The sequence below is a fragment of the Chelonoidis abingdonii genome, chromosome 2 (assembly GCF_003597395.2).
Source record: "Chelonoidis abingdonii isolate Lonesome George chromosome 2, CheloAbing_2.0, whole genome shotgun sequence".
Classification (NCBI taxonomy): domain Eukaryota; kingdom Metazoa; phylum Chordata; order Testudines; family Testudinidae; genus Chelonoidis; species Chelonoidis abingdonii.
Genome location: NC_133770.1, coordinates 262,891,667 through 262,919,084, shown reverse-complemented (window position 1 = coordinate 262,919,084; position 27,418 = coordinate 262,891,667). Strand labels below are relative to the sequence as shown.

General features: G+C 40.9%; 2 protein-coding genes across 3 annotated transcripts in view; both read right to left on the bottom strand.

The window, feature by feature from the left end:
* The window catches only part of SPAG1 (sperm associated antigen 1), a 71,948-nt gene extending 56,612 nt beyond the window's left edge, over positions 1–15,336 (bottom strand). The window contains exons 1-7 of one of the 2 annotated variants that reach the window (XM_032801501.2): positions 15,285–15,336; positions 12,967–13,108; positions 12,095–12,254; positions 10,792–10,917; positions 8,707–8,768; positions 4,027–4,145; positions 2,242–2,347 (exon numbers count right to left, since the gene is read on the bottom strand). In XM_032801501.2, coding sequence (XP_032657392.1) covers positions 2,242–2,347; positions 4,027–4,145; positions 8,707–8,768; positions 10,792–10,917; positions 12,095–12,254; positions 12,967–13,106 — 713 coding nt within the window. In that variant the 5' untranslated portion in view covers positions 13,107–13,108; positions 15,285–15,336. Of the gene's footprint in view, positions 1–2,241; positions 2,348–4,026; positions 4,146–8,706; positions 8,769–10,791; positions 10,918–12,094; positions 12,255–12,966; positions 13,109–15,284 lie in introns of those variants that run through there. The other variant, XM_075063133.1, reaches the window with a different exon arrangement.
* Positions 15,337–18,058: 2,722 nt separating this feature from the next.
* Positions 18,059–26,667, bottom strand: POLR2K (RNA polymerase II, I and III subunit K). Its single transcript, XM_032801526.2, has 4 exons — positions 26,556–26,667; positions 24,849–24,912; positions 18,657–18,749; positions 18,059–18,232 (listed from the first exon to the last, which is right to left on the bottom strand). The coding sequence occupies exons 2-4, from the start codon at positions 24,907–24,909 to the stop codon at positions 18,210–18,212; spliced, it is 177 nt and encodes a 58-aa protein (XP_032657417.1). The 5' UTR covers positions 24,910–24,912; positions 26,556–26,667; the 3' UTR covers positions 18,059–18,209.
* Positions 26,668–27,418: the final 751 nt, after the last annotated feature.

The following is a 27,418-nucleotide window of genomic DNA, read 5'->3' as shown; positions in this document are numbered from 1 at the left end:
CAGAGTGGTCTGACAAACTGTGAGTCCTGAGTCTAATTTTGACAGTACTATAGCACTAGTGTCAGTCCACTACTGTGTAATTTGATCTCTTAATGCATTTCTACCAATGGACCTCATAAGTCTCGAGCCAATATGAAAATAACATGCAGAATCGATGGAATCTCTAATAAAATTGAAATAGCCTGTTATCCCCAAAGACATGCCAATCTACAAGGCTGCTTTGAAATAAACAAAGAACAATAATAATTTGACAGTGATAAAGCAGGTGACATTCCTATATAAAGTCCTACAAAATCTATAACTACAATAATAATAATCTATTTTCATACTAGTATTTAAAATGAACAATGAAATCAAAAGAAAAATCTGCTTATCATGCAGTGTTTAAACTTCAAGTTGTTGAAAGCAAACAATAATTGCGCCGCTGCTCATGAATTCTGTATCAATGAGAAGTAAGAGAAAGGTGAAAAAATAAAACACTAAAAGACATGCCAAGAAGCAAGAAAAAATGTCCAACGCAGTGCACTTCATCTTCTGAGTTAGAAAAAGATCTCAATAATTGGGTTGTTGAATGTCAACAAAATGGGTACATTGTCACTAGAACTGGAATTTGTCTCTGTGCTCTGCAAATGTCGAAAGACAACAAATACAAGTCAGTAAAGCCATCAATATTAGTCACATCAGCGGGCTGGCGTACTCGCTTCATGAACCATCATGGTCTCTCTCTTCGTCAGCGAACAAAGATAGCGCAAAAGCTGCCAAGACATCTGGAAGAAAAAAATCGAATCTTTCCAAAGATTTATTATAAAATATCAAAAGGAATATGCATTTTAACTGTCACAAATAGGAAATATGGACAAAACACCAATGACATTCGATCTCCCAAGCAACAGAATGGCAACCAGTGTTAGTTCAAAAACAGTTTTAATTAAAACTACTGGCCATGAAAAAATCCATTTTACAGTGGTTTTATCATGTTTGGCAAATGGATCAAAGCTCCCTCCTGTTATTTTTAAAAGAAAAACCTTGCCTAAGAACATGAAATTTCCTGCTGGTGTCGTCATACGTGCACACGAAAAGGGACAGATGGATGAATGTGGGACTAATGAATGGCTGGAAAAAGTGTGGAATAAGAGACCAGAAGCACTTTTCAAGAAACCTGCTATGCTCGTTTGAGACATGTTTAGGGCACACAAGACGGATGAAGTGAAAAACGTGGCCACAAACATGAAAACTACTTCAACTGTAGTAGCTGGAGGCTACAACCGCTTGAGGTCTGCCTGAACAAACCCTTTAAAGATAGGCTATGCAAAATGTGGTCTGAATGGACGTACTCAGGCATAGTGAAGTTGACAAAAGGCGGGAATCTTATGAAGCGCGAAATCAATCTGGTCGTCCAATAGATGAAGAATGCATAGGTGTCCATTCCCTCAGAAATGATAGAAAAATTATTTAGGAAATGCTGTATCAGCAATGTACTCGACGGGTCAGAAGATGATGCCGTATTTGATGATGACACAACAGAGGCTGAGGATGAGAAGGAATCTGAGTCTGAAGACGACGTTGCCGACATCTACAACGACAGGGCAGATGCAGCTGTGACTGAAGCAGAGTTTAATGAACTGTTTGGTGAATCAGAGACTGATTCAGACTTTGAAGGATTTTAAGACTTTTTAAAGTCTCGTTCTAAGTTACTTGTTTTAAATATCCCATTGGCTGGGAATGGCAAACCACGGGCACTGGGAGCTGAGGGACTCCATGACTGCAGATGCTCCAAGTAAACAAGAAGTCCCAACCCGCCAGCAGCTTAATATAATGGGCCAGGAGCCAAAGTTTGCCAACTCTTGAAATAGAGGGTCGACTTATGAAAGGATCATAAAGTTTTTGCTATTTTCACCTAACCATCTTGGGGGGTTGGCTTATAAACGAACAGGCAAATGAACAAGTATATACAGCACTTTTGTGAGGTCCCTCTGGAGTCTCCTCTAGTCTTGAATAACCTAAATAGTTTGTCATCTGCAAATTTTGCCACCTCACTCTTCACTCATTTTTCCTGGTTGCTTATACATCATTAATCAACATGCAGAATCTTGAGATACCCCAATGTACAATCTTTTGCCATTTTAGAAAGTTGATCAATATGTTGCTTCAACAAGAAAGACCCTGAACTAGATTGACATATACATAATATTAATTAATAATTACAAGTTTTAAATAATGGTTCACATGACATTAACTCACCGAGTGTAATATGTCACTGCTTCTTTATAATCCCCAATGGCAAAGGCTTCATTACCTTTTTCTTTTTCACGACTAGCAATAAAATTTCTCTCTTTCTTAGTCATACCTAGAACATAATAGTTAGCTGTTTTTATATCTAAAAGTTAACAGATGCAAAATATGACATTTTAACATAGAAGTATTTTAATTTAATTATATTGTGTACATTGGTTTTAAAAGTTATGGAGAGTAGACTACAAGACAACCTTTCTATTAAGACATGGTCCATGTTATTAAAAGAAGTGTGAAAACTCCTAAAGTGAAACAAAAAAAGGAAACTTTATCAGTATGTTTATATTTTAAGATAAAAGATCGTATCTGGATATTTTGTATTCAGCAACGTTCAAGCGACTTTAACACATTTTTCAAGACTCTTTTCAGTGGAAAAATTGTACTGAAATTTTCTAGGATGAACAGAGTCCAAGGGCAGACAAAATTGAGTATGCATTAGAAAGGAAATACTTGAAAAATCTGTGCCTCTTGGCTTAAGACCTTTGCCATCCTCCATGCCACCAATAAAATCTTAGAGTTTAAATAAGTAAATAAAGTGCACATTGGGATACCCTATAACAAGTTCTCTCTGTATATACATTATATACAACAACCAGGAAACAATGGGCTTAGTGTCTTTGCAATTTTCTTCCATTATGAATTATTAAACACACAGTATACTGTATACAAAACATTAAACTGATCTTTAAGCTATTTCTATTTCAAGTTCTCTTTTGGTAGAGAAGACTATGTGCTTTCACTTTGATAAGAACTATGTAGAAAAACGTTTTCAGATGAATAATTGATCCTTCTGCATTTGTAGTACAACCTAGCATGTTTGGAATAACTACCACTAACACTCCAGAAGGATCCTTTGTTTAGGCTAAAACCTGTTTTCTGCTTTGCTAGGACAAGCTTCTATTATCTGGCCATCTGAGGAAATGGGTCAACATGTTGAAAGGTGATGGGAAGCAAAGTTAGCAGAGGAAGGAAGCTGGATGGTTAAGAAGGTGAATAAAGTTCTCAGCAGACCAATTCATGGTTGATCCAGCAAGCCTTAAGTTTCACATTAACTTGCAACCATTAATAGACAGTAAGCAGAACTAGATTTTCTCATTATTGCATGGTGGGCAATAAGTCAGCACATATGTACTGTCCCCAATTATTTTTATTCAGATAATTTAAAGACAACTGTGGTTTCAATACTCTCTGAAAGCACCCTTAAATACCTTTAAACTACACACACAGCATACCAACATGCATGAGAAATGCTATAACAACCAAGTAGTATCAGCATTATACAAGAAAAATAAAAAGCTGTTTCAAGCTTCCACTGGTTTGTTTTTTTATAAACAGTAAGAGGAAAGTGATTTTAAGCTCTACGAGAATATCATAATTATGCCCTGATACATTTTATGTTTTGTTTACAAATGGGACAAATCAGTCTTGATGATGTATTTTTCTTCAGCATCTCCAGCCCCAATTTCATGCTTAAATTTAAAGCAAATCTTTTTCAATAAGCATTATTAGAAGGTGGATCACAATTTCTGCAAAATGACCATTTCCTGGGATGACTTACTAAGAACATGGTTTATTTTTATTTTCTGTGATGGCTGAAAAAAGCAAGGAAGAGATATACAGCAAAAGTACATTTTTCCTCTATAATGTTTCTTCAATTTGCATGAACATTTTACTGACCAATGTTAATTCTATATCTACTCAAAGAAAAGACAATTTTGATACTAAGTCAATTACCTGTTGTGTCTATTTTCTTTTCAATTACAGGTAAATTTGAACTAATATTGAAGCATGCTTTTGAATTATTTTCTTCATAGACCTCATCAACTTTTGAACACTCCTTTTCCACATCAAACCTTAAAATAAAAAAAAAAAAAAACTTACATACACAGTAAAATGCAGCAAAACAAGATTTCTTTACCCACAGAACAACATGCTATATTTCAGATATAAACTAAATTGGGTACAAAGATTCTGTCAATCTGTTCAACAATCCAAAATTATTCAGGGAAAACACACAATTTTTTAAACAATTTATATTTCCTTTGAGTGTGTTTTCTTCCATGCTGTCCACTCCAAACCCCAGTACAGCATTCTAAGAATCAGGCAAAATTCAAGAAACAGTGTTTTAAAGGGCCAATCCTAAAAAGATACTGAGCACTTGTAACTCCCACTGAAAACAACTGGAGTTGCAGGTACTTTTTACATTTCGAGAACAGACAACATGATTAAATATTGTAACTGGAAGACCAAAGGGAAAAAACCTACCTTTTTGTAACTGCTGTTCTTCAAGATGTGTTGTTCATGTCCATTCCATTTTAGATGTGCGTGTGCCCATGTGCACAGTTGTTAGCGATTTCTGCCTTAGTAGTATCCGTATAGCCAGCTGTGGTGTCCTCTGGAATGGCGCTCCCATGTGGCAGCATATCAGGCGCCGCTGGCCCTGCACCCTCTCAGTTCCTTCTTGCTGGCAACTCCGACAGAGGAGTAGGAGGGCGGGAAATGTTATAGACATGAGCAACACATCTTGAAGGAATACAATGATGAAAAGGTAGGTAACCATTTTTTCTTCGAGTGCTTGCTCATGTTGATTTCATTTTAGGTGACCCACAAGCAGAATCCACAGAGGTGGGCTTGGAGTTCACAGCTTAGCAGCTTACAGTACTGCCCTACCAAAGCCAGCATCATCCTGGGCTTGTTGGGTCAGTGCATAGTGGGACGGAAAGGTACAGCCAGACAAACAAGTGGCCTCTTTACAGATGTCCTGGATAGGCACATAAGCCGGAAAGGCTGCCAAAGAGGCCTGCACCCTTGTGAAGTGAGCAGTGATGATCGCTGGGGGTGGCACGTTCACTTTGTCATAGCAGAAGCGAATGCAGACAGTGATCCGAGAAGAAATTCTTCAAGTGGGTACAAGGCAACCTTTCATGCTGTTGGCCACAGCGACGAATAACTATGTCAACTTGACAGGATCAAGCCATTCCGTAATGTAAAAGGCCACAGCCCTCGTGATGTCTAGGGCATGTAGCCTACACTCCTCCTCCTCCGACTTCTGTGGCTTCGGAACAAAGACCGGTAAGTAAATGTCCTGGCTCAAATGAAACTGAGAAACTAACTTGGGAAGAAAAGGCTGATGTGGTCTTCGCTGGACCTTGACCTTGTCCTTGTAGAAGGCCGTGTATGGCGGCTCCAAGGCGAGTGCCCGAAACTCAGATATTCGGCAGGCCGACGTCACCTCAACCAGGAACACGACCTTCCAGGAAAGGAGAAGGAGAGAGCAGAAAGCCAGAGGCTCGAAGAGAGGACCTGTGAGATAGGCCCTTAAGGAATCTGGCCATGATATCCTGAGCAAAAATTGACCTGCCCTCGAACAGTGGGTGGAAGACTGAGATGGGCACTAAATGGACCTTGATTAATGAGAGGGACAAGCCCTGGATCTTAAATGCAGGAGGTAGCCCAGAATAAGAGAAGCCTGCTCAGGACGAACACCTACATCCGCAATCCAGCAGATGAATGTGGCCAGGTATGTCGCTCTGGTGAACGGCTTCCTACTTCCCAACCTGAACCTCAGCTGAGCACTGCTGATCCTGCGCGTTTAGCCACGCAGCAGTCAGGCCATCAGATGCAACGCCGCCAGGCAGTGGTGCAAAAGACTGCCATGGTTCTGGGACAACAGGTCTAACCTGGGTGGTAGCTGGAACAGGGTCGCCACTGAAAGGTCCAGCAGAGTGCTGAACCAGTCTTGGCACGACCACACCAGTGCTATGAGGATGACTCTCACCTTGTCCTGTTTGATCTTTGTAAGGACCCTGGGTAGCAACAGCACTGAAGGGAAGGCATACATCAAAGCCCCCAACCACAGGAGCAGAAAGGCATCCGACAGGGATCTTCTGTCCATGTCCCCAATTAAGCAGAAGACGTGGCATCTCCTGTTCTGCTGAGATGCGAACAGGTTCACCTGGGGAGTTCCCCACCTGAGGAAGATGGAACAGACCATCTCCGGATGAAGGGACCACTCGTGGCAAGATGAAAACATCCTGCTGAGGCGATCTGCCAAAATCATTTTTGGTCCCTGGAAGATAAGTAGCAACGAGATGGATGTTGTGCTGCAGACAGAAGTTCCAGAGCCAGAGGACTTCCTGACAGAGGACAAACAACCTGGTTCCACTCTGCCTGTTGGTATAGAAGAATGTAGCCGTGTTGTCTGTCAGGACCTGAACAACCCCGTCTTGAACCTGAGGTAGTAAGGCTTGGCAGGCTAGTCGAACCACCTTGAGTTCCCTGACATTGATATGCAGGGAACAATCGTGACTGGACCAACAACTTTGAGAGCTGAGAGTGCCCAGGTGGGCTCCCCATCCCAGGTTCAAGGCATTGGAGACAATGGTCACTGATGAGGCAGAGGCCATGAAGGGAACGCCTTCCAGCACCAATATGGGATCCTGCCACTAAACGAACTGCCAAGTTGGGACACAGACCAACACCAGCCACACCCGAAAGGGTTTGAGGCAGAGTTGTGCGTGCCTGACTATACAAGTACATGCTGCCAGGTGGTCCAACAGTCTCAGCGGGCCCTATGAATACTGCAAAGGCAGAAATCTCCGACAACTGTGCATGTGGGCACGCACACACCTAAAATGGAATCGACATGAACAAGCACTCAAAGAAGAAACAATGCTTCAGCCACCATTCCACAGCTGCTTTCCAGCTGCTTTTTCCAAAGATCTTTCATTAATTAATTTCAAGTAAATGTTACAGTTGTAACACAATCCAACAAAAGAAAAGAAATGCAGTCAGAACCATCCACTACCTACAAACAATGAAGACCATTCTAATTATAACTGGACGGGAAACAAATTTTTTCACCTTGCAAGAATTTTCAAGATTTCAAAACTTATTCCTGACCCAAATCAAGTCAATATTGACAATTTTTTTGAACCAAAAATTTAGAAAATTCAAATCAGGTCAATCAAAATGTTTCATTTTGATGCTGACCTTTTAAATTCACTTAAATTTCAGTGAAAAGTCCTTTCAAACTGAAAAATGGAACTTTTTAATTTAGAAAATGTCAAAATGAGATTTTGACCATTTGACTATTATTTTTCAAATGTTTTCAGAATGAGAAATTCATCAAAACTGTCTCTTTCCATGAACATTTTTGATTTCTACGAACTGGCATTTTTCTGAGAAAAAAATATTTTGTTTAAAAATTTCCAACCAGCTCTAAATTTAATTATTTTCTGTAGACCCAATTAAATTCAAGGATTGGGAGACAGAACAGATAAGTAAAACTGCAATAAATATAAGAGATATTACACTAACGTATTACAATACATCTTGTATTTTTCACAACAATAAATATAGCAGGTCCTTTCTAGTGTGTAGGTGAAAAAGGAAAACAAAAATCAACTGCTCCATTTATTCTTACGCAGGTTATTCTGTCACAGGTTATTTGAAACAAATTGATTGACAAATCATTTTGCCACCCATTAGAGGGCACATGACAAGAGTGAATTTTGTCAAAATTAATTTTTGGCAATATATTTTCTAGACCACTTGTAAACACTAAGGCCCTGTTTTTGTAAACATTATGCACATAAGTACATTTTGTAAGATTAGAGCCTTATACAATGGTCAGATACCGTTAAGGCCTTGCTCCTGCAACTGACTGTTTGAGGGCAAACTGTTGTGCCTGCACCAAGTCCAAGTCTATGAGGTTAATGGAGCTCAGTGCAGGAGCAAGAATCCACCTGCTTGGTGTCTTAATGCAGAAATAGGACTTAATGCACACAAATACCACATTGAGGAACATAAAATAAGTATGACCTGTTTTGTTTTTAAAGTTAAGGTAAAAAAATCACGTTAAATATCCTTACTTGTTTTATTAATATCTCCTTAGACTTTAAAGTCTTGATGATTAAAAATGAAATTTGAAAAATTAAATTACCTATTATTTATGTTGTCTGCTTACTTTCTGGTCTACATATCTAGCTTGAACAAATAAAACTTTGCAGCTTCACTTTTTGTTCTCAAGTACTGGCTCCATGCTACACTGTTTATATTGTAAAGGGAATGTTTACACATCTCTACCCCGAAATAACACGAATTCGGATATAATGTGGTAAAGCACAGCTCCAAGGGGGCAGGGCTGCACACTCCGACAGATCAAAGCAAGTTCAATATAACGTGGTTTCACCTATAATGCAGTAAGATTTTTTGGCTCCTGAAAACAGCATTATATCGGGGTAGAGGTGTATTAAATAAAAACATGTCTCACCTGTATTCTCATAATTTCATGCAATATATTATTAGGTGCATGAAACAGGTTTCTCTTTTTAAAAAAATCTAAATTGGTACCTAGTAGAGTTCTATTGCAAAAACAAAGAAGTTCAAAATTAAAAAGACAATTTAACATACTTGTCCCATTCCCTGTAATCTCGTGGTATATTTTTCTTCTTTCTTTGTTTATTTTCTTTGTTCTAAAAGGAAAAGAAAGAGGCTGAGAATTCATTGTTTAACAAATTCCCTGACTGGCAGTTTCGTTTTTTGTTCCCATAGTTATTCTCATCTGGGATCAACATTATTCATGATTGGTCTCCAGCATATAGCTGTTCTCAAAACTTCACTAGTTTTCAAGACTTTCCTAGTTTTGACTTTTGTTTTAAGGGAAATCAGTGAGGTGTTTGATACACATGATTCCAACAGTATACATTCACTCATGTATCAATCATCAGGTTTCTTTTCAACCTGGAAGTCTTAAACTTAAAACTTAAGGACAAAGCACCCCAAATCACATGGTGAAACTCAAAGGAAGAAAACTCAGTGAGGTTTCACTTGTGCAGTTATCCCCATATTGTTCTAGCATGAGAAGGTGGAAACAGGGTTTGCCCTCTAGTGGAACGAACCAGTGATCCAACCCCAAAAACCTAAGAGCCCTTAACAGCCAGGCCCTCATGCTCTTGGGAACCTAGTTCCCACATCCAGAATTGCTGCCTCAATAGAAACAAAACAACAGAGACATCTCAGCTGCTGATACCCCAAACCTATCTTCACATTTATTTTCTTCTCGTAATTAAACTGAACATAGGGGAAACAATTCAGAATCACTGTCTTGTACATACCCTACTTGAACTGGGCAGGAAACAGTTTTCTTTTCCCATAAATATTTTTGAAATTTCAGAAATTTTCCCTTTCTGCATTGGGACAAATCTGAGACCTTTCAAAGTTTTTCACAACAAGAGAGAGAGAGACCTGGCCTGCAACCAGACAGAACAGAAACCTGAACCTGGCTTTCCCACGTCCCAGGTACATACCATAACTACTGGGCTACTCTGGGGTGGAGGTTAGTCACTTTGTCAGTCTGTCTCTCATTTTGACCAGAAATTCCACCCTCAACCTGAAAAACCTTTCCTACTAAAATTGCCTTAAAATTGGTTCATTTCCAAGAAAAGTTTCCATTTAATGAACTGACATTTAAAGGTATGTCTGATCTGTATGTATTTATTTACATGTAATTATTAACTAATTTGTTAATGCAGAAGCATTCTCAATTAATCAATTTAGCAATCACTTAAAGAACACTTTTATATAAAAGACACAAATCAGAAATTTAAATACCGTTAACATAAAAGTTTAGAGTCAGTTGGGTCTATTAGCACGCCAAAAATCTGCATGCTGGATGGGAATTAGATAGGATCATTTATAACACCACCCCAGGATTCAAACACCTCATTGGCAACTTATATTTTTCTCTCAATCCATTCTACAGTATTGCACTTTGTAGGGAAATATTTTAAATATTACTTATTGCGTATGTTTTGTAAAATTTATTAAATATGTCATAATTATATTAGGACAGTGATGGTCTCTAAAAAGGCACTCGAAATAACTCAGGGTATACAAAGTGAAAAAGTAGAGTACTGTATTAAAGAGATAGTTTGTTTTAATTTTGGTCACTTTCAAGCATGGGCGTTGCCTCCCAAAACTGCAACCTCAGGCGACACTGAGGCAGGGGGGCAGATTTCTGCCTTCCATTTGGCACTGCTCCCTTCCCAAGTCCCACCACACCAGCCAGAGCCCCCTGGTGGGGCACAGAGGACCAGCCTCTAGCTATATCCCTCCCTGCACCCTGAGCAGTTTTCAAAGTTTATGGGCTGACCCCTTCCTCCCCCGCTTTGAATTACAATTTTTGGTCATCCCCCAACCCAGACAGGCTGGGTGGCCTGCTGAGGTGAATCAGGGCACGGAGGTGGTGCTCCCTCCTTGGGCCCTGCCATGCAGAGCTGACCTGAGCCCCATGGGGCTCTGCCTCCCCATATACAGAAGTCAAACTACACCTATGCTTTCTAGGGATCCAGTACTAAGTTCACTGATACTCCACTGGTTACAATAAACAGTCAAGAAAAGATCAATTAACACATTATTTATGTATAAAGGCATACATCTCTCAGAAACAAAAAATTAAAATGCATTTGATACACATATTTTTAAGAAAAGAGATACCTGGCCACCATGAAGGCAGCTATTTGAACCACGAACTGCTGGCAAATTGTCTAGTCTCTCATGAAGTGTTTCTCTTACAGGAAATTGTATTTTATAATCATCTTCCTTCATTTCTGTCACCCAGCTCTGAAAAGAAACAAAAGTACCTCAAAATAGTAAATGCAGACCTCCTGATGATCTAATATAATATACTGCCCTGTATATACCCAACTCAACTCAAAGAATGATATTGATGAATTCCAGTTGGAGTCATGTCTAGCACTTCTCTGTTGCTTTGATAGTCATCATAAGCTGGGATTTGGGAGAGTTGTGGCAGGGAACAAATCATTTTTAAAAAAAAAGTTTTTGACAAGAGCTTAGCAGATCCTCTTTTGGGAAAATGGCAACAGTTACTCAGAACCAGAAACAGTGTAAATGTGATTAGGACACATTAGACTAATATATACATGACTTGTGATACAAAAAATCCAGTAATAACACTAAATATCAACCCATACATCATTATTGTAAGAAATCCCTTTCCAAACCATCTCTCACATGTTAAGCCTCAAAATTTCGTTAAATCTCTAACCAAAATAGGAGAGCTCAAAGGGGTCATATTATTAAATTCAAAAAATTCCACAAGTGCTTGATACCTCTCACGATCAAGTCCAGTATGACTCAGTAGCATACTTAACTCCAGTCCAGAAAATCACAGGTTCATATTTCACATTAGGACTTGGACTTGCATCCAGTTGTGACTGCTGAGATGCCAAACTATTAGAACTGATGTCCTTAAGATGAAACATTAACACTAAAGGCTCTTCCACCTAAGTTCCCTCTACATTTTCAGCTAGATATGAAATTCTTCAATTCCTGTCCTAACATGTGATGCAGTGTTGATGTGCCCCAACATAATCAGATACTACATTTTTTCAGTTGAGAGTGATGCATTTCCCTGAATATAGTTTGCAAATACTTTGTGATTCTTCTGAATCAAAGGTGGTGTATAAATGTGTCATTATTTGTTGTGGCTGTTAGATGGAAGTTAAAGATTCAGCGGTCCTATTCAAATAAAAAGGATAATTAAGAGAGTTCTGGTCAATATTTCCTCACGTAATGAAACAGGTCCTAATGTGCAAGGCCATGTGAACTATTAGCAACTGAAAATTGCTGCATTACTGATATGTAATCAATAATCAGTCTGAGAACAACAGAGACAATCAAATTCTAAACAGCTTTACTAAAAAAAAATCTGATAACTAAATAATTACTTTAATATACTTACATTGCCATACCATATTAAATTAAAACTATACTTTACCTTCATTTCATCATTAATTCTTTCCCATTCTTCAGTTGTAAAGTCAGATGCAGAGGCTGGAGGCTTATCTTTTCGCAGGGCTCTGCTCCCTGGAGCTAAACATTCAATGCGTTTTTCACAGAATAATGTAAGATCAGGGTAATATCCTTCCTCACCAGACCTTAAAGGTAAAACGATGTCACATCATTTAAAAACTAAGCAAAACAAAAACAATATTGCATTCTCCTCATATATATGAATGATGCAGTACTGACTACAGAGGACCTTTTTTACTTCCTAGTGATTGAAAGTTGTTATTACCATCTTACAGAAGTTTGATGACAACTGTAAATTGAGTTGGTGGCTTTACTCCAGTGTCTTATGGGCAAATATTCACATTACAAAAAGCATTGCAATTAGTACTAACTATAAATATTCTCAGAGAACCAACACGGCTACAAGAATACTGTACATACAAATATTCTTGATAATCCTTGCAAGTTTTGGTGAGAGTAACTCAGCACAGTGTCTGAAATAACCACACCCCCTCACAAGTCCCTCCTTGCTACAAATGAGGGACACTGGTAGAACAATGAGAAGACTCTTCCACTGCTGCTGCTCAAGCTGTACCTGTTCTATGGATTTAACATAGAACTTCTATTTTCAGTGCTGTCAATAAGGAACCTTTCACAAGATTAGTTACCTTTTTTATTTTAATTTAGAGATTTAACTTATGTTAATTCACCAACACTTTTAAGATAAGTCAAGTACCGAGTCCAATACTCTTGGGCCAAATCCTCAGAATCTTACCAATAGATAAAACTATTAACCAAAAACAAAATTAAAAAAGCAATAATGTAAATAATAATGAAGATAGAATTTTAAATATTTACCTCAATATTCTGAGAATTTTTTCCAGGTGTTTAACATCTAAGCACTTTTCAATGAATTTGTAGTCCAGATGATTAATAGGAATTTGATATGTTTTCGTTGTTCCCTGATCCCACAAAGATGAAACTGGCTGGTCACTCATTCCTTAAAATGTTTTTAAGATAAAACTAATTATTCTGCTGCCTGAAGTGGTACTCAGATATACTTTGAGGCAAATCTGATTTTAATAAATAGTCCAGCCCTTAATTCACACTTAATCCTTACTCATGCATATAGTCCCATTGGCATGATGAAGTTGTTGCCAGCTTGAGGCCCTGGTCTTGCAAACTACTCCACCTGTCCAGAGCCCCACTAACTTCACTGGGGGTCTGGGTGGGCACAAGGATCTATCAGCTTCCAGGACTGAGATCTCGGATTGTAAACTCTTTTAGGCAAAAAACCACTCTCTTCTATTGTGACCACAAGGTGCCACAAACACATATAGCATGCAGAAATAATAATTATAATAATGCAAGCAAAATTAGAAACGTCATAGACTACATATTCAAGTTTCTCCTTTGGAAAACCTTTTGGCTTCTGTTCCTCTCATGCAAGGTAATATATCTGTTAAATGAATATTGCTAATTTATTCTGTCCCTCATAAAGGAAATGTATTGAAGAAAAATAATCTTAAAACTACTAGTAAGTTGAGGCAACTAATTTACTTTACACAGGCATAGATGAGAATAACTTGGAGGAGTTTTTGTGGGACTGCCATGCATTTTTAAATGGAATTGCTGCTGATATATGTGAAAATGTCTACAAATGTTAATTTGAGTCAATATTGCTATACTTCAGACATATTTCTTGAGATCTTTAAAAAAATCCAAATGGCATGCTATTTTAATAAGAAACATCTAAATTATAAAATGTGGAAATTCCCAGTGGCAGATTAAGACTCATCAAACAAATTAAGTTTGTACAATACAAAAGAGGCATATCACCACTCCCCTCACCAGCTTTCATTATCCTCTTTCAAATCCTACCTTAAACCTCTCCCTTGCGACGATGCCTTCAAAACTCTTGACAATGGTTAGACCACTGTGCACTAATACCACCACCTATCATGCTGACCAATATTGTCTCATGGTTTCCTGGTACTCCCCATCTATCTCTCTGTATCAATCTGCTGTTTCTTATCTTATTTAGACTGTAAACTCTTTAGGGCAGGGGTTCTTTCTGATCTTTTGTACAGCACCCAGCACTATGGTGTCCTGGTCCATGACTGGCTCCTAAGCACTCCAGTAACACAAATAAAATGCTTACTCTTCTTTTGCACTGGGTGATACACACAGGTTGAATACTCAAAGTTCATTCTTCTCATACCTATGTATTTGTGCAACCTTCTTGTGTTTTTACAATCAGACTTTTCATAGTTCTATCTTTTATTATAATAAAGACAAAGGGCCACATTCTTCTCCTTAAATAGCATAGGTGCACCGCCAGTCAGTAGAAGTGTTATCATGTAACATCAGCAGAACTGAGCTCAAACGTGTGTTTCTGGTAATCTCTGCAACTCTCACAACAAAGGGAATAATCCCAGCAAAATTCTCTCGGTAGCAGGAGACTATAGACCTGCAAAGCCCGCCATACCCTAGCAACCGTTTCTGTGTACAGCGTGGCTTGTGGCGAGTCCAGTAGTACGGCGTAAGGGCCAAATCTCACCACCCAACCAGGTCGTGGCATGGGAGATAATACATAAACTCTGCAGCTTGGCCCCTTCCACAGAGGATCGGGAAGGACCAGGAGTCACGCTGTTCTGCCCCCCACCCCCTTTCACACACAGCGAAACAGCCAGCAGGGCAGTAGTTGCCACGAGGATCCATCCCCTCGGAAGCGGGCTACACGCTGTGCGCGAAGCACGACCACACACACACAGCCCCCCTGAGGCAAGGCTTTGGGCCGCGGGCCCGCAGCTCCGGCGCACGGCGAGCTGTTACCCCTCCCATCACAGCCTCCCTACCTCCTCCACACGCACACCCCACTCTCCAGGCCCGTGCACCCCACACACCACAGCCGCCCGCGTGCACCCCAGGCCCGGCTCCAGCGGAGAACGGTGGGCGGGCAGGGGGTCAGGAGTCGCGCTCGGGACGAGACACCAGCCCTGAAGGAGCGGGGCGGCAGCCCAGGCCGGCCGACCGATCTGCCCAGGTGCCCGCACTAACTCCAGAGAACAGTCGGCGAGTTCGCCCTCAACCTGCGTCGGGAGAGAGCAACCGGGCTCAGGACCTTCCCCCCGCCCACTCGGCACATGCGCAAGAGGTCGGCCCAGCAGCGCTACCGTTGGAGTCGCGGGGCTGCGCGCGCCCCCCGCCCCCAGAGCTAGGGGCCGGGCCGAGCGTCTGCCTGTCTCCCCGCAGCGAGACGCTGTTGGAATCGCGGCAACTTTCCCAGGTCCCTCTGTTGCGACCAGCGGGGCGAGGCGTGCCTCAACCTGCCTCACATGGGGTGCCAGAGCCTGCCGCGGAGGCGGGGCTGAGCAGGGGGCCCTGTCCTCTCCTCTAGCCCGGGAGGAAGGTGAGGGAACTGATGCACGGATGTCGGGGCAGCAGCTGCACCTTCTGGGCAGACGGTGCCTGGCAGGCCAGGTCGAAGATGTTTCAGTACTGGGTAGGGAGATGTCAGGGTGATGTTTCATTGAGAAATCCCAACATTATAGTGCAAGAGCATCCTAGCCCAGGATCTCTCAGTCAAAGTCAGGGAAAAGCCTGGTGTTTCAGGAGAAAAAGCAAACCTCCACAGCAGCCATCATTACTCTAACCTGTCTTACTCAATGGAATGAATTTTGGCAGGTGTATTTTGAAAGAAACGGAGCAGGGGACAGAATACCAGCCCTGAAGGAGCAGAGTGGGGCAGCAATTCTCACTCCCTTAATTTAGCAAAGTGATGAAATATACTGTCCCATTAAAAAAAAATTAAAAGGGTATCTTTATTTAGCAAAAACAACAGAAAAGTGGAAAATAAAACACCACTGGGAAGCTGCACAAGAGCTCCTAGAAATATTGTTTCCCTTAAAAAAAACAAAAACAAAGCTGATTAGTGAAAATGCATCATTTACAAAATTCAAGTTTTTAAAAGAAAGAAAATGAACAATTAAGGACATTGGCACAAATCCACAAAGAGACTTATGATGCTCAGTGTCACAACACCTAATACCTAACTTTGGTGCCTAGAAAGGCATTCACAAAGTCTGAGTTAGGTGCTTCAGCTCCCTATACAATGAATGGGGAAGATAATTGCTTTAGAATGCAATTACCCAATTCCTGGTACCTGTGTCCAATTGCTCTATCCTTATAATACTAGCTGTTATAAGGGCTGCCCCTTTCATGGAGATACTAATCAAAGCCTGGGGTAATAAGCAGGCCCCACCCCTCTCTCTCTGCAGTCAGGCCACATAGAGGCCTAAGGTATTTCTTGTGAAAATGAATTAGGTGCCTGCCTCATTCCACACAAAAAAGCTCAAGGAGTTAACACTTAACTACCTTATAGCTTTTAAGCCCAGTGGTTAGAGCACTCACCTGGGATGTAGGAGACCAAGGTTCAATTCCACACTCCCTGTAAGAAAGAATTTGAACAAGGGTCTCCCATACCCTATAAAGGCAGTGCTGTAAACACTCAGTTATAGAATACTGGGCTAGATGGACCTTTGGTCTGACCAACCATTGTTGTTTTTATGTGGGAGCTAGGCACCCAGCTCCCTAGATTGAACCTGAAATGCACATGCCCAGAGGCAGAAACTTAGACACAAAGGGAACTTTTGTCCTGAAAGCAGACACCAAACCAAGTCAGTTTAGGTATCTACAGGGTGTGAGGGAAGTTTTGTGGATCATAGTGGAGCCTAAAATTAGGACTCAAGTGCCTAAGTAGATTTGTGGATCTGTGCTATTGTAACCATACTGATGAAGTAACCAACTAATTCTCAGATTATGTAAACTCAACTCTGAATATCTTGACCATTGTGTACTTAATTTGTACGTTTTTTTCTTCTCCACAGAAAAGCCATGTCTTCAGATGATAAAGAACTAGGGTTGTCAAGTGATTTAAAAAAAATCACAATTGCACGATTAAGAAAATTAATTGCACTGTTAAACAATACCAACTGAAATTTGTTAAATATTTTTGGATGTTTTCTACATTTCCAAATGTATCAATTTAAATTATTTTTTTAACGAGCATCAGCATGGAAGCATATCCTCTGGAATGCTGGTCGAAGCACGAAGAGACGTATGAATCTTTAGTGCATCTGGCACGTAAATATCTTGCAATGCCAGCTACAACACTCCCATGCGAATGCCTGTTCTCACTTTCAGGTGACATTTTAATTAAGAAGTGATCAGCATTATCTCCTGTAAATGTTAACAAATTTGTTTGTCTTAGTCGTACTTCCTGTTCAGCCACTGCTGAGTGGATTTGTAGACTCTAAAGTTTTACATTGTTTTGTTTTGTTTTTGAGTGCAGTTATGTAACAAAAAAAAATCTACATTTGTAAATTGCATTTTCATGATAAGAGATTGCACTACAGTACTAGTAGTAGACGAACTGAAAAATACAATTTCTTTTATCATTTTTACAGTGCAAATATCTGTAATCAAAATAATATAAAGTGAGCACTGTATACTTTGTATTCTGTGTTGTAATAGAAAGCAATATATTTGAAATTTATTAAATATTGTTGGATTTTTCTACATTTAATTGGTATTTTATTGTTCAACAATGTGATTAATTTTTTTGAGTTAATTGCAATTAACAGCCTATAAAGAACACATCATACATTGACACTATTTGTTGTTCTACAGCCCTTTTGCCTAGATTTAGCCCTCAAGCCTACAAAGATTTATGCACATTTGACTTTATGCAGCAAGTAATCTCTCTGAAGTTTATGGAACTACTCAGTATATAAAAAGTTAAACATGTTTAAAGTCTCTGCAGGAATGGTGTCTTAGTGAGGTTCTGAGATGTGAATAGAAAAATCAGGGAACTTGGACATATTGGGCCAAGTTTAGCTCTGGTGTAAGCAAGCATAACTCCACTGAATTCAAACGTGAAACTGAATAGTTGATATTAAAAACTTTATTTAACTACTTGAATAATTTACAACAGATATCAGAATGAAAAAGTATATATTTCTCAACAGATGGGTATACAAACCAAACATATCGGTATACTAAAATGAACCAGGCCAAAAGAGCTACATCTTGAATTCACATTACCGGGCATCAAAGACAACCACTGTAATAGTTAGAGTTAAAGAAAATGATGGGGAAAACAAAATTTAATAAATGCAATCACAAATCAGTCATCCAAAATGCATCGAGGCTCATTTTTCAGTTACCACCACAGTTAGCATTTGTTTGTATGCTTTTAAAAAATGGAATATATTTTGCATGCATGATAGTATCTTCTATCCAGTGTACTTTTTACCTGTTTGCACTGCAATATAAGACTACAAAAGTTTATTGTATTGTGCTTTAATTAACAAGATCCCTGAAAATAATTAAGATGTTATATGTTCTTCCTCACATAAGTACTAGTCTGTAAGACTTTTTTGGTACTGGACCAATTTTTCAGTACTACCCCAATTTTTAATTTTATTTATATCCACTGTCTTCCTCTGCCCACTCAAACAATTTAATAGGCATGTGCAAAAGGATACATCTTTTTGTTCTTTTCTTGTACATTATTCTGTACCCACATTCTCGACATCTGATAGGATCTCTTGCTTTTATTTCATTTTCTGTGTGACATTCTGGGAGAGAAAAAAAAAAAAAAAATCTTAGACCACTAACAAGAAATACAAAATGCAAGATGTTATAATTTACTTTTGGAAAAGGCAACAAAAATTAAAGATTTGCATTTGTGGCAAACAAAGCAACTTTAGTGAATTAATATTACTGCTAAAATCAAGTACTTGATTTCTCTTCAGGGTAAATAAACACTTTTAGCTAACCTGTAAGGTTACAATGTTCGTTCTATTACCTTTAGTGATGACAAAGTATGTTGTATTCAAGTTACCTAGAATAAATCTATGGACATATTACAAAAATGTGCTCACAAATAATTGCCCATACTATGCTAGCAGCTGAGTGGTATTAATATAGTGCAATCTAAAATATTATATAGCTGACCAAAGTGACTGTCTGTGCAGCAGGGCCTGTGATGCTAACAACCATTACTCACTCTAAAAGGTTGGAGGCATTAAGAAATATATTTTGTGGAGTACAACCCCTCTCTCTCTCTGGTTGCTGCTAAACCAGGGGTGGGCAAACTATGGCCCCTGGGCCACATCTGGCCCGCTAGCCGATTTAATCTGGCCCTTGAGTTCCCGCTGGGGAGCAGGGTCTGAGGCTTGCCCTGCTCCTGCACTCCAGCCAGGGAGCGGGGTTAGGTGCCGCTCCGAGCGCACATGCCACAGCTACCAGAAGCAGCAGCAGCAGCAGCAGCAGCATGTCCTCGCTCCGACTCCTACGTTTAGGGGCAGCCAGGGGGCTCTGTGCGCTGCCCTGTCCACAGGTGCCACCCTAGCAGCTCCCATTGACTGAGAACTGCAGCCAATGGAAGCTGCCGCGGTGGCACCTGCGGACAAGGCAGTGTGCAGAACCGCCTGGCTGTGCCTCCACATAGGAGCCAGAGAGGGAACATGCTGCTGCTTTCAGGAGCTGCTTGACGTAAGTGCCGCCCAGAGCCTGCACTCCTGACCCCCTCCTGTGCCCCAACCTCCTGTCCCAGCCTTGATTCCCCCCTCTCATCCTCCAAACCCCTCAGTCCCTGCCCAGAGCATCTTCCTGCACCCAAAACCCCTCATCCACAGCTCCATGCCAGATCCCACACTTCCAGCCAGAGCCCTCACCTCCTCCTGCACCCCAACCTCAATTTCTTGAGCATTCATGGCCCGCCATGCAATTTCCATATCCAGATGTGGCCTTCGGCCAAAAAGTTTGCCCATCCCTATGCTAAACCACTTGCAGGGATGGCTTCTCCTTGGATCAAAGATATTTCTGAAGGACAAAATTAATTTTGCCTTTTGATTGCTCAAAATGGAAGATACAGTATTTCAAAAAAAATGCCCCCAGAAGACAGTATCTCAGACTCACATTGCAACAGTATTGTAATCCGTTCACAAGTTATTGCATTTGAACCCTGCCCACAACAACTTTGGCTAAAAGTAAGTGACCACATAGGCTTTTCTCTGAGATGTGATGGTAGTTTTATTCTTATTTGCTCTACAAACATTGCACCACATTACAAACAGAGCAGGATTATAAAGGTACTTGGAAAGAATGGCGAAGTGTGACCTATGCCCAATGACGGAAGTTCTAAAGAGCTATTTCCACATCATCACTACATGAAGCAAAAAATCCATCATCTTAGTATAATTATTCTGCACCATTTGCAGTTAGATGGCATGCCACCCTGAGCAAATACCACACCTTACTACTAATAGTGATGTTAGGTTCAGCAGATATTATTTCTCTCTCACACACAAGGCATCTACATAGCAACATTCTACAGATGCCGTTGTAGGTCCACAAGCCATTTCAAGGTGCTCTCTCTGTGGATATCATCAAATTCACCTTTGGTGCACTGTGTTACAATGTGTTCAATAGTTGGCATGTTCTCACCACAGTCACAGGAAGGGATGTCCGATTTTTGTTCGAATGAGATTCAGCATGATCCATAGTCTGCAAGGTGGGGACAGTGGCTTATTGGGTCAGTGATAACGTACTTGTTTGGAACTTAGATGAGATCCAGATACTTTGCCATTCCCTGGCCAGACCCAGAGACATGTGTGGTCCACAGTGGTTTTCACAATTTCAGGCATCGTTGTGGGATGCTGTCCATAGCCTGCCAGATGGGAAGTTCTGGGTAGTCTTCAGCATGTTTATGTTCTGATTTTCAAACTATATCTTGATGGATAGCTGGAGGTTCGATGTTTGCTAATATAGAAAGCTATGGTAGAGGCATTGATTTTGAAGTCCCGGTGATGATTCACATGGTTCGATTCAACTGCCTACCCACCAATGGGATATGACAGCTTCTTGTCCACATCAATGCACAGTACTCTGCAACTAGATACACCAGGGTCAAGGCCGATGTTTGTAGCACCAGGGCAGTGCACTTCCAACTAAGGCCCATAGCTTTAAAGAACCTGAAGTGACTCTTACATCTGACTATAAGATCATGGAGGAGTCCTTTCAAAAGTGGTAGCTGAGATCAAAAATCAGCAGTCTTTACTTTTTTCCACCTTGACAACTGAATCACACAAAAACACTCACTGTCAAGTTTGGTTGTGAAACTGTGCATTATGAACCAAAGCCAATATACCTCAGTGTCATTCCTGACCATACACTCATCTTTCAGGACCACTTCCAGAAAACAGCCTTTAAAGCAAAGACTTGCAACAATATTATAGGTGTAGAGAGGAGGGGTTTACATTCATCAGGAACTGGGGAAACTTTTGGGAGGAGCCTATACAGGAGAGATGGGCTCCGCCTAAACCAAAGTGGAACCAGACTGCTGGCACTAAACATTAAAAAGGTTGTAGAGCAGTTTTTAAACTAGGAGATGGGGGAAAGCCGACTGCTGCAGAGGAGCATGTGGATCGGACACAGACTTCTCTTAGGGAAGGGTCTGATGATAGAGAATCTCCAGGTTATAGTCAGGAGCAGAGGACAGAAGAGGATAATGTAAGGGCCAGATCAGATGATAAACAGACACATAAAAAAGAATCTGGCACATCAGAAAAGGGCAGACAAATAAACAGGGACAAGTTTTTAAAGTGCTTGTACACAAATGTTAGTAATAGGTTTCCCGCAACTTCACATATTTGGTGTTCTTTCAAGTTAAAAGTCACCATCTGGTCCTGGTGACTTGTTACTGTTAGTTTATCAATTATTCCAAAACTTCCTCTGTGACACTATTAATCCTGTGACAGTTCCTAGATATTGTCACCTACAAAAGCCAAGCTCAGGTCTTGGGTCATCTCCCTAACATCCTAAACCGTGAAAACTGAAGCAAAGTATCCATTTAGTTTCTCCGCAATGACTTAATCGTCTTTTAAAGCACGTTTTTGTGTTTCGTTTCAAGGGCCCACTGGTTGTTTAGCAGGCTTCCTGCTATTTGATGTACTTAAAAAACATTTGTTTGTTACCTTTTGGAGTTTTTGTCTAGCTGTTCTTCAAACTCTCTCTTTGGCTTTTCTTATTACCACTCTTGCACTTAAGTTGGCAGTGTTTGTGCTCCTTTCTATTTGCCTCACTAGATTTGACTTCCACTTTTAAAGGAAGTCTTTTTATCTCTCACTGCTTCTTTTACATGGTTGTTAAGCACGGTGCTCTTTATTAGTTCTTTTCTGTTCTTAATTGGGGTATAACATTTGAAGTTGGGCCTCTCATTATTAGTGTCTCTTTAAAAGCGCCTATGCAGCTTACAGGGATTTTCACTTTAGTCACTGTACTTTTAACTTTTGTTTAACTAACCCCTCATTTTTGCATAGTTCTCCCCTTTTGAAATTAAAGCACAGTGTTGGGCTATTGAGATGTTCTTTCCACCACAGGGATGTTGAATGCTATTGTTATATTGGTCACTGTTTTCCAAAGCGGGTTGCTATAGTTACCACTTGACCGGCTTCTGCGCACCTCTCAGGATTAAATCTAGATTGGTCTCTCCCCTTGGTGGGTTCCCGTACCAGCTGCTCCATGAGCAGTCATTTAAAGTATCCAGAAATTTGTCTCTGCATTTCGTCTGAAGTGAAATGTTTCCTAGTCATAATGGGATAATTGAAATCCCCTCTTTATTATTGGGTTCTTAATTTTGAATAGTTCTCTAATTTCCCTTAGCATTTCATCATCACTATTATGTTCTGGTTCGTGATTGATAATAGATCCCTAATGTTATATTTTATATCGTAGAGCTTGACATTTTTATCCATAGAGATTCTGTGGAACATGTGGATTCACTTAAGATTTACTTCATTTGAATCTACATTTTCTCTTCACAATTAGTGCCACTCCTCCCCTGCATGGCTGTTCTGTCCTTCCGATTATTTTGTTACCCCGGAATGATTGTGTCCCATTGATTGCTATCGTCCACCAGGTTTCTGTTGATGCCTATTATATCAATATCCCTCCTTATCACAAGGCACTGTAGTTATTTAGACTGATCTAGCATATGAAGTTTGGAACTATTTAACTAAGGTTTGTAACCTGTCCTTTAAATCGGCTTCTGTACCCATGACTGGGAAGTTAGCTAATGTAACGCCAATATTTAAAAAGGGCTCTAGAGGTGATCCCGGCAATTACAGACTGGTAAGTCTAACGTCGGTACCGGGCAAATTAGTCGAAACAATAGTTAAGAATAAAATTGTCAGACACATAGAAAAACATAAACTGTTGAGCAATAGTCAACATGGTTTCTGTAAAGGGAAATCGTGTCTTACTAATCTATTAGAGTTCTTTGAAGGGGTCAACAAACATGTGGACAAGGGGATCCAGTGGACATAGTGTACTTAGATTTCCAGAAAGCTTTGACAAGGTCCCTCACCAAAGGCTCTTACGTAAATTAAGCTGTCATGGGATAAAAGGGAAGGTCCTTTCATGGATTGAGAACTGGTTAAAAGACAGGGAACAAAGGGTAGGAATTAATGGTAAATTCTCAGAATGGAGAGGGGTAACTAGTGGTGTTCCCCAAAAGGTCAGTCCTAGGACCAATCCTATTCAATTTATTCATAAATGATCTGGAGAAAGGGGTAAACAGTGAGGTGGCAAAGTTTGCAGATGATACTAAACTGCTCAAGATAGTTAAGACCAAAGCAGACTGTGAAGAACTTCAAAAAGATCTCACAAAACTAAGTGATTGGGCAACAAAATGGCAAATGAAATTTAATGTGGATAAATGTAAAGTAATGCACATTGGAAAAAATAACCCCAACTATACATACAATATGATGGGGGCTAATTTAGCTACAACAAATCAGGAAAAAGATCTTGGAGTCATCGTGGATAGTTCTCTGAAGATGTCCACACAGTGTGCAGAGGCGGTCAAAAAAGCAAACAGGATGTTAGGAATCATTAAAAAGGGGATAGAGAATAAGACTGAGAATATATTATTGCCCTTATAAATCCATGGTATGCCCACATCTTGAATACTGTGTACAGATGTGGTCTCCCTCACCTCAAAAAAGATATATTGGCACTAGAAAAGGTTCAGAAAAGGGCAACTAAAATGATTAGGGGTTTGGAGAGGGTCCCATATGAGGAAAGATTAAAGAGGCTAGGACTCTTTCAGCTTGAAAAGAGGAGACTAAGGGGGGATATGATAGAGGTATATAAAATCATGAGTGATGTGGAGAAAGTGGATAAGGAAAAGTTATTTACTTATTCCCATAATACAAGAACTAGGGGTCACCAAATGACATTAAGAGGCAGCAAGTTTAAAACAAATACAAGGAAGTTGTTCTTCATGCAACGCACAGTCAACTTGTGGAACTCCTTACCTGAGGAGGTTGTGAAGGCTAGGACTATAACAGTGTTTAAAAGAGAACTGGATAAATTCATGGTGGTTAAGTCCATAAATGGCTATTAGCCAAGATGAGTAAAGAATGGTGTCCCTAGCCTCTGTTTGTCAGAGGATGGAGATGGATGGTAGGAGAGGGATCACTTGATCATTGCCTGTTAGGTTCACTCCCTCTGGGGCACCTGGCATTGGCCACTGTCGGTAGACAGATACTGGGCTAGATGAACCTTTGGTCTGACCCAGTATGGACGTTCTTATGTTCTTATTATACAAGAGTTAGCAGGACTAAGCTGGGGATCAACAAATATTCTTATATGTTAGGTTTTATTCTTACCTCCACAAATGTAAATCATTGGCTGTTGCTTTGGAGGCTGAACATCCTTTTGAGAATCCATATTCTGTCAATAAAAAAAAAATGAAATTTTTTTTTTTAAAAATCCATGCTCTTGATTAGAGAGAGAGGGGTGGGAGACAAAGACCTCTGAAGACAGCACTAACACCAGCCCCACTGTCATCAATATGCTAGATATCCTTCTTTGGATAAAGCTTGGGGAGCATTACTCTCTCCCACTAATCAAAGATTTTGCTACAACTGCAAAAAAATATAATCAACTATATATCACTCAAATCTCGATACGCTAATAACTTATCGTCATTTCGGGAATGGACAACATGACTACTTTTATATACAGAATAAACCCAGCCACACTATTCCACCCACTTAAAACGTTGTCTAATCCTGCACTACCTTTGATGGACATGCTGGACAGAAACCAGGGGAGAGAATCAAGCAGAAAAGTAGTAGTACTTTGCCTCACAATCCTAGGGTGGCTGGATCTGACTGCCAAACCAATCAATAGTGAAATAGTTAACAGGAACTTTTAAATAATCATTAACACCTAATTATATTGAATCAGTTAGGCTGAACTCATTTAGGACAAAGTCTGCCCTCACAATGCCAGAATAAGATATTTTTGCACAGAGGAGGTAGGTCCCATCTACTCCACAGACTTTTAACAGAGTTTGTAACAATTAGTTGCATCATTGGCTCTAAACACAGTTGTGTCTATAACCATGGTTACTAAGATCTGGAAAGAGGACCAATTAACTCAGTTACACAGGAGATCCTATCCCTACAGCAAAATAATATACTTGGTAATGGTAGACAACCATGTGCCAACTGAACACACTAGCAAGAGCTGCCATTATTTACCAAACATTAACCACACTGTGTGGATACAAACCACGTTTAAAGTCAGACATTTCACTAATTGGTTACAGACTCTGTTAAACGTTATGCCAGCATCTTGTCAATGTATGTTCTATAGGCAAACCCTTCAGTAGCTGCCCAAGAATACACTGATATGAAGATAGTTAGCCAAGGTGATAAGCTCAGACACACATTATGGTGGCACGATTGTGGTATGAAGACACTTGCGCATGGGTGAGACTTCGGTGAGAACACTGTACCACAAATTGGCTTGACCCCTGTGCAGATCCTATGTGCCTACAGTTGGGTGGCCTGTGTCTTCACAGGGCCAGATCCGGGACCCTGCACCACTTCCACCACGCTCCTCTGCGGAGCGCCCTCCCCGTGCAGAGCTGAGGAACCCCAGCAGCTTCACCACGTGTTCAGAACCTGGCCTGCCAGCAGAACAAGCGTCTGCTCCTGGGGCGAGAGTCTCTGCTCCCCACCCTCCCCCGGCGGCAGGAGCGCGGCACAGGGGACAATCGCTGTTTTGCTGAATAAACGCGCAGATTGTGCCCACCAGAGCGGGGTGGGGGCAGGATGCCGCCGCTCGCCCCTGCCGCACGCACAGAGACACTTCTAGCCTCACTTGCGAGGAGAGGCGCCCCCCCCAGGCGCGGGGAGGGAAGAGGGGGTCAGGGCACCGCCGCTGGGGAAGATGGGGCCAGTAGTCGGCGAGACCTAGATAACAGCAGGGCCACAGGGGACGGGCGGGGGTGATTCGGGAGGAGCCCAGCTTCGAGGAGGAAACGGGCAGGGGGAAGGAGAAGAGATACCCAAACCGCTCCGTACCTCTCGGGCCCAGACTGGGGACGCGACAGACCGCTGCGAGCACACACGGGTCACGAGGCCTCCTCCCGAAACGCGCAAACGCAGCAATCGGGATCAGCTCCGCCCCAAGCTGCGGTGACGTAGGACGAGGAGGAGTCGAGCTCGGCTGGTCATGGGGGAGGTGCTATTGCTCCGGTTGCTGCGGGGCGGTGTTATTCTAGCCGCAGCCCCCTCGTGCTGGGACTGTCTGTATCCCCATCCGAAGACGGCTTCCTACCTGGTACTGTGCCGTGCAACCTCTCAGCCCTACTACACTCTCGCGTCTCGTCCTAGTACCTGCTGCCCCTGGGGCTGTGACTGCTCCTGAGCAGCTCCTCTCCCGTGGGTTGTTCCTGTCTCTCAACCCCCTTAACCTTTATAGTGACTCCCCGCGTAGCTCCTTCACGAAGCAAAAGGGTTAGCAGATAATACCAATACATGTTGCCGACTCTCATGATTTTATCAATAGTTTCCTGATATTTGATGATTTTCTCTACGGCTCAGCTGCTGAAATCAAGAGAGTTCATGAGAATCTCAGCTTTATTATTAATTAATTAATTGACTTTGGTAAGTAGCTTTTTCGTATTCATGGCTGTGGAGAAAAGTTTGAAACTAGGAAGCAAGTACACCCTAAAGGCTCAGAAACCAGAAAGCAGATAAAAAGAGCCTCACATTTATTATAACATTTTAAATCCCCTGATTTTTAAGTCACTTGTGATTTTGGGTGGCCTGATTCATGTTTGTTGAACGTTGGCAATTCTGTACCATCTACAACTCCAAAACTATTATAACAATCTGCTTGAGGTAACAGAGGATTTGACGAAGCTTCCACAGTTAAATGCAAA